Below are 7,606 nucleotides of genomic sequence, written 5' to 3' on the forward strand. Positions count from 1 at the left end.
CAGCCGGGTAGAAAGTGCTCCCAACCGAGACCACAGCTGATCTGGCTACGGGGTAGGCGCGGTACATCCCCGATCCGCCCCCTCCCTCCACTGCGCGCAAAAACCGGCTCCAAACTTCGGAGCTCACAGTTGCCAGGACAACCCCCCGGCGCGCCGGTTTCCGGCCTGTCGTAAAGTCCGAGCCCGCTGCGCATGCGCGGGTTGCGGCTCGGCCTACTCGCCGCCCCTCGGTCTGCTCTGGCTTTCACCTTGCAGTCCGTGGCCTCAACTGCTTCCCGCTGCAGGCGCTTCGGATGCGGGCGCGGCCAACCGTTTTACACATGCCAGAGAAAAGAGTGCCGGGCGTAGGACTCAAAAGGGAGACCTGGCTTCGTGATATCGTGTACATCCTTTCTGGAGGAATTTAGGCGGGAATGAAAAGTAGTATGTAGACCGCCTTGCACAGGCACTTAGGTGCTCAGAGCGTGTCGGCCAGTGCAAATATCTGCAAAGTGTGTGAAGGGAACTTTGACGCCACACCCGCTTCCTCAGCGTCGCGTTTTATGCCGCCTGCCGGCCGCCTTCGCTCCGGCACATACAAAGCATGCGCACAGGGCCCGGTCTGCTTTGCTTCCAGTCTTTTTGGCCCCGGCTGCGCGCCGTCGGGGACTCCGTGCGTTGCCATAGAAACCCAGGAGGGCTAAGGAGCTAGCCGTGGAGACTTCGGGATCCTGGGCACTTGAGCGCCATGTCTTTCCGTGATCTCCGCAGTAAGGCATCCCTGCCCTATGTGACCTGCGGTCCTCCCGAGACTCGGGGCTTCGGTCCCCGGCTCCCTGTCTGAGCCCCGCCGAGGCTCTCGCGCCGAAGTCCCCCTCCGGGGCCTCTGCAATCAGGGGCGCCCCTGACCCGAGCCGCCCCCCGCCAGGCTGAGCGCCCCAGTCTGTCTCATAGCGCTTTCTGCTATGATGGGAGGCTGTAGATGTGTATGCGGCCAGTGCGGCTGAGGAACCGAAGTTTTAATTTTATGTAATTTTAATTGATTTGGGTCTGTTCGCTACTGTATTGCAAACCACCGTTTTCCAAAGCGACCAATTTTGAGCTGGGTTAGCTTAGAGTTCCGAGAAGCGAACAAGAGAATCGAAGAGGGGGCTGGTGAATAATGATTGAGGCTAAAATTTTTCGAGTTTTTGTGATCTCTCAGGTAGTTGATTACTGTCTTGTGTGTGTCCATCATTTCATTTACTCCTCTGAACAGCAGTTCTCTTATGTTTAGGCGAGGAAATGGGCACAGAGCGTCAGGTCCCTCGGTCAGGGGACATAGGTGGTAAGAGCTGGCGCTGGAGTGTGAAATCGTGTTGTCTAACCTCCAAAGCCTGCACCCTTTCTAAAAGGGGCTGGTGAGGAGAAGGGAACCCAAGTACCTTTGCAAAGAGCGTGGGGAAGTGGAAAAATGTGGATTACAGAACTAGTTATCACCGCTCTGGGGAACATCTGTTACAAAGCAAATATTTTACATTTAATATTTTACTTTAGTCCTCACTGTTACAGTGAGGTGAGTCATTCCTGGATGGAATACTTTAGGCAGGGAGATGAAATAGCTGCTTTAGATCATACAGCTAGAACTGGGTGGAAATCAGGATCAAAACGTGGGACTGTGTGAATCAATCTCTTGCCTTTTATATGCTATCGTTTTCTGAATCTGAAGCAGTTCAGGGAACTGGCCCCACCTGCACAGGTGTAGCAGGTGTTGCCAATCGGTGTGATTTGCTGCTGCTGCTAGGTCACTTCAGTCGTGTCCGACTCTGTGCGACCCCATAGACGCAGCTCACCAGGCTCCTCCATCCATGGGATTCTCCAGGCAAGAGTATTGGAGTGGGGTGCCATTGCCTTCTCTGGTGTGATTTGAGGGGCCTCTTTAAGGCCAATTTTCTAATAGTTGCCAGTGCCTGAAATTTCCCCATTAAAGATTACTCCTTTCAGTTGTGAAGGGCTCTATAATGTAAATATATAGGAAGAGGCATCACAGTTTATTGATGCCTACTAGCACTGTTGTGCGGAGAAGGCAATGGCACCCTACTCCAGTACTCTTGCCTGGAAAATCCCATGGACGGAGAAGCCTAGTAGGCTGCAGTCCATGGGGTTGCTGAGGGTCGGACACGACTGAGCGACTTCACTTTCACTTTTCACTTTCATGCATTGGAGAAGGAAATGGCAACCCACTCCAGTGTGCTTGCCTGGAGAATCCCAGGGACGGGGGAGCCTGGTGGGCTGCCGTCTCTGGGGTCGCACAGAGTCAGACACGACTGAAGTGACTTAGCTGCAGCAGCAGCACTGTTGTGTGAATCTCTCCCCTCTGGGACTTGGACATTCTTGGAGACCTTATGTTGTAGAGACATGTTTCTCCTCCCTGCCAGCCTTCTACTAAGGGACACTGAATGGAGTTGTTTTGGGAAAAGCATACAAAAGGATTTCTGAACGTTTTTTACCTTAAATGAATGCCTGCTTTAGGCAGTTCATGATAAGAATCTTACTTGTCTCCTTTTGATGATGATACTGCAGAATTAACAGAGTTTGGCTACTACTTAGTAAGAGGAAGTGTTTAGGCCTCACCATGTGGTGGGAGGGCTGCTGCTTTATTTTCCATTGCTGTATTTAAATATACCCCCAAACAATGGCAGAGGCCCTCTGCTGCTCTTTCCGCTGCTTGTACTTTCTCTTCTGTTGTCTGGTGAATTTCAGCCTAATCTCCAATGACCAGGTAGCCTATTGTGAATGTCATTGGGACATTTTGAATATCCACCTTCAAGAAGAGTGAAGACAGACATTATTTAGTCAGAAGCATTCTTGGCACATCATGGGAACTAAAAGGATGTTATTTGCAAGTCTTGCTTAAAACTTAGTGATTGCAGTATTAAGTGTTAGTATTACTGTTCCTTAGTCTGTTTCATAGTACAGCCAAGTTTTGCTCTGTAGTTCAATCATTCTCTTGAGCATCCATCTAAGTAACACAAAGACATCAATTTTACCCTACCACCATCACCTCCGCAAAAAAAAAGGTTAACATTTTAAAATGTTTTTCTTTATGGCATTTGGTAAGACCAGATATTTCTCATTTTGACTAGTGAAGAGAAAGATAGCCAGGAGATAGTTGAGATACCCAAAAGAGAAATTAAATTCACAGGCAATTCCTAAACCGTATTTCAACGTAGTTTCCAGTTCTCCCACTGAACTCAAATAAACATTTTTCAGGAAGCAGGTTAGCAATTTTATCTCCTTTTTGTTTTTCTCCTAGAGAGTTGATAAATAGTCCATAAACGTGTCAGTAGATTGGGAGTAAGAAGAGAAAAACGAAGGAAGTATCTGCTGATAAGTAGCTGATATTTGAGGAGGAGCTGACGACACTGTGTTTTTTTTACCTTGGACAGATTTTACAGAGATGATGAGAGCCTTGGGATACCCTCGACACATTTCCATGGAAAACTTCCGCACCCCAAATTTTGGGCTTGTATCTGAAGTGCTTCTCTGGCTTGTGAAAAGGTTAGAACCGGGCACTTTACTGTGGTTTAAGAATAGATTCGAGATGTTATTCATTAGCCATCTAGAAAATGGATACTTCTGTGAAGCAAAAGGAAAAGTTCAACAAAATTTGACAGGCTAGGCTGTAACCTGTTAAAAGTCAGATGAGTGTTAAGGAGTGCTGTGGGAAAAGGGAGTGTACCAGGAGGTGGTAAAAGACTGTCTCAGCAGGAAGCTGACAGGGGTGCTGGTCCACACTCGTCATCCCCTCACTTCATCAGGGATCGACAGGACCTCCTCACACATCGTGCTGAGTATCTGGCTTAGGATTGGCAAACTTCTTACTAAGGAGATGATCAAGATTTTAGGCATTGCAGGCTACATAAGATCTCTGTCAGGCTTCCTTGTGTTTTATTGTTTATTGCCCTTTAAAAATGTAAAAACCTTTCTTAGCTTGCGAGCTGTACAGGAGAAGGCCAAGGGCTGCAGGCTGCTGACCCCAGCATGTCATCAGTAACTTGAAGAAAGGACCTCTGGCACCACTGCTGAGTCAAGGGCTGTCAGTCAGAGTAATAGTTCTGGATATTTTAATTAAACTTTGCTGTCTGATATAGATTCAATTTTGTAAGCCCCAGATTTGGTTTTTGAAATTTGAAAAGTCCCTGATGCTGGGAAAGATTAAAGGCAAAGGAGAAGGGGATGACAGAAGATGACACGGTTGGATGGCATCACTGACTCGATGGGCATCCATCGAGTTTGAGTAAGTTCTGAGAGTTGGTGATGAACAGGGAGGCCTGACATGCTGCAGTCCATGGGGTCTCAAAGAGTTGAACACGACTGAGCAACTGAACTGAAACCTATTTTTTGGTGACGATTTGTTCTCTTGGTTGTTTGGTATTTTGAGTTGCTTTTGAGGTCTTTCTTACTCTTACTGCCTTAGCTGGGGAGTCAGAGAGCTTCCTGTTACAGATCCACTGAACTCCCAGTTTACTTTCTGTTTTTTGAACTTTCAGCTTAATTAACTTGTGTCTTTCTCTGTCTCTCTGTCTCTACGATAGGTACGAACCTCAGAATGACATCCCTTCTGATGTCGAGACTGAACAAGACCGAGTTTTCTTCATTAAGGCAATTGCCCAGTTCATGGTGAGTTCAGTTTTTTGATGGAGTTGTAAAATTAAATGCATCGGAAGGAGATGGAGCCTAATTAGAGCTACTTTCAGCTTTCTTAACACTCTCCATTACCAGATTTCTGTGGAGCCATTTTTAAAAGTTTAAACAATTTTTACTACACAAAGGTTATCACATAATTGGATAGTTCTCTACTGTGTATACGATTATTTTTACTCTCCACAGAAAGGCTGCTTCTTAACGTCTCATCTGGTGATGGCTAGCACTGTCTGTGGAGTCATTTTACCAACAACGTTTTCTGAATTCTTTGTTTTTAACTCATGATTTGTTAAGAATGTGAGAGTCCCGTGAGGCACCGGGGGTGGCAGTATACAGGGTAGTTGTCTCAGGGGGGCAGTGAGAGAAAAGGGTTAGCCATGTCGCCTTTGACCAGAAAGGCGGTCAGCACTGCGAAAGCCCCAAGGCCGTTCATCGTGCGGTCAGGCTGTGTTATCGACGGGACACGTTTCAGGTCCGCTAGATCTAGGTGTGCGCCCTGCAGATGGACAGCGTCGGCCAGAGAGGGGTGGCAGAAGAGGCTGAGCATGCTCTGACAAACGTGGGTGAAATCCCCGGAGCAGGAGGCTGTGACTTCACAAATGTAAAAACAGCTGTTCGGCCGACTGACATAAATGACTTCCATACTGTCAATGACACCTACAAATAATTTTTCCAGGGTAGCTTTTCTATAAGAGAAGGTTCGCAGGTTGCTTTGCCCAAAGGAAGCTGTTTTGAGATTGAAGCAGTAGCTGTCCAAGGGCCTCTCGTGACATCACTCCCAGTAATGGGCCCAGTGTTATTTAGTCTGAAATTTTAATAATGTTTTTAAATTAACATCTTAATTTTTTATAATCTTTGTTGGAAAACATAAGGTTGACTGAAATATATGAAGTTTTTACGGAAATACCATATGATAAGAGGAATTGAACATGAAGGCTAATGATAAATCTAGTTATTGATGTTATAAATTACACTTATGTAACATTTGTATTACTGGATAGAGGAAAAGAGACACATGTTACATAGTTACTTAGATAAATAAAAGTAAAGGAAAATAAAGTAGGAAAGATGAGTTACTGTTTCTGAGAAATAATAAAGAACACACCTAATTCAGTTAAGCTCTATTAATTTAGTGATGTGGAGTATTTATTTCTCATGTCAGATACTATATGCTTCTGCTTTTACTTAATAAAATTGTATACATTTGAATGGTAGATCTAAAGGAGAAGAAAGTGGACCAAAATTTTATACAGATATTTTTCTTTTTGAGAGGTTAAGAAAGTAAAGTGATAGTTTATTTAAGTAAAGATACACTCTCAGAAGGAGAGCAGACAGGTGAAGGACTGCTGCTAGACAATACTTTTCTAATGTCATTAAAATAGCATGCAGATTTTTTAAAGAATTTTATTTACTTATTTTGAATAGTCAATATATTTTATGGCTCAAAAAAATTTTTTTAAATCATGAAACAATATAGAGTAAAATGACTTTCTGTTCTGTCTGCCATCAGCCCAGTTCCATTCCCAGTAATCACTGTTTTTAATATTCCTCAGTTTCTTTAGGCATATTTAAGCAAATAGGATATATACTCTTTTTCCTTCCTTTTACACCAGTGGTGGCATACTCTGCACCTCTGTTTAGAATCTTGTCTTTATGTAATAGTATATTTTGGAGAACTTTTCAAATAAAGACAGAATTTCTTCATCTCTTTTACACCTGAGTAGTGTTGCTTGCCTGTTTATACCGTAAGTTGTATAATTTATACAGGTTGGCATTTAGGTTGTTGGTAACTTTTGTGCTTAGAAACAGTGCTGTAACAGATAACCTGTACACGCAGTTTTGTTTGTGACAATGTATATTCCTATCATAAGTTCTTAGGATTGGAGTTTCTTAGTCAGAAGATAGGTGCATTTATCATCTTGTTGTCATTTACCAAATTGCTTTCCATCAGGATTGTACCAGGCTGTGTACCCACTCACAATATAAGAGTGACTTGAAAGTTGGACTCTTAATATGCTTTGGTTATGTACCAATTGTTGGCAGAGACATTTTCAAATGACCTACATGGGCTTTGGTTTAATTTTACATGGAAAGGATCTTGAACTTTTTTTTTTGCCTGAAAATAGGCCACCAAGGCACATATAAAACTCAATACCAAGAAGCTTTATCAGGCAGACGGGTACGCAGTGAAAGAACTGCTGAAGATCACCTCTGTCCTTTACAACGCTATGAAGACCAAAGGCATGGAGGGCTCTGAGCGAGCAGAGGGAGACGTCAGCAAGTTCAAGTTTGATCTTGGCTCCAAGGTGAGGACAGTGCAGGGCTTGTAGTGAGAGATGGGATGTTTATTTCTCAGACTCAGAACTGGAATATAGCAATACAGGAGCACCCCTTTCCTTACTCCCTGACTGAGGGCCGTTTGTCAGTTTTGAGCTCACTAATCAGCATTGCTTTTTAATTTTTCAAAAACTTAATTTGTTTGTCCCTGTTGGGTCTCAGGTGTGGCAAGGGGATCATCGCTATGGCAAGCAGGGTCTGCGATTGTGGTGCGTGGACTCTCTAGTTGTGGCACTTGGGCTCCAGAGCTCATGGGCTCAGTTGCAGCGTGCGGGGTTAGTTGCTCCACAGCCTGTGGGATCTTAGTGCGCCCACTAGGGATCAAACCCGCATTGCTTGCATTGCAAGGCAGATTCTCTTAACCACTGAACCACCAGGGAAGACCCAGTTTTGTGCTTGTCAGCATTTGGATCAAAGCAGAAGGGACAATGAATTCAGCTATTTATGTTCAAGTGCTGGGGGTACAGGCGTGAGCAAGCACAGGCTCCTCAGTTCCTGCGGCTCCGCTGGGGGAGCCAGACTGAACTGCACAGCAGAAGGAGCGGCATGTCAGATGGGCTGAACGGGTGATGGATGGTGAAGAGGGAGGGGCTGAGGTGCTGGA

The 7,606-nt window shown here is 44.9% G+C and overlaps 1 protein-coding gene across 4 annotated transcripts in view; it reads left to right on the forward strand.

Moving 5' to 3' along the window:
• Window positions 1-212: 212 nt before the first annotated feature.
• The window catches only part of CLUAP1 (clusterin associated protein 1), a 30,542-nt gene continuing 23,148 nt past the window's right edge, over window positions 213-7,606 (forward strand). For 3 of the 4 annotated variants that reach the window (XM_010840383.1, XM_010840384.1, XM_010840382.1), the window contains exons 1-4: window positions 213-749; window positions 3,408-3,519; window positions 4,557-4,641; window positions 6,792-6,971. In XM_010840383.1, coding sequence (XP_010838685.1) covers window positions 728-749; window positions 3,408-3,519; window positions 4,557-4,641; window positions 6,792-6,971 — 399 coding nt within the window. In that variant the 5' untranslated portion in view covers window positions 213-727. The remainder of the gene's footprint in view (window positions 750-3,407; window positions 3,520-4,556; window positions 4,642-6,791; window positions 6,972-7,606) is intronic. The other variant, XM_010840385.1, reaches the window with a different exon arrangement.

Source organism: Bison bison, unplaced genomic scaffold (assembly GCF_000754665.1).
Source record: "Bison bison bison isolate TAMUID 2011002044 unplaced genomic scaffold, Bison_UMD1.0 scf7180017864144, whole genome shotgun sequence".
NCBI classification, from domain to species: domain Eukaryota; kingdom Metazoa; phylum Chordata; class Mammalia; order Artiodactyla; family Bovidae; genus Bison; species Bison bison.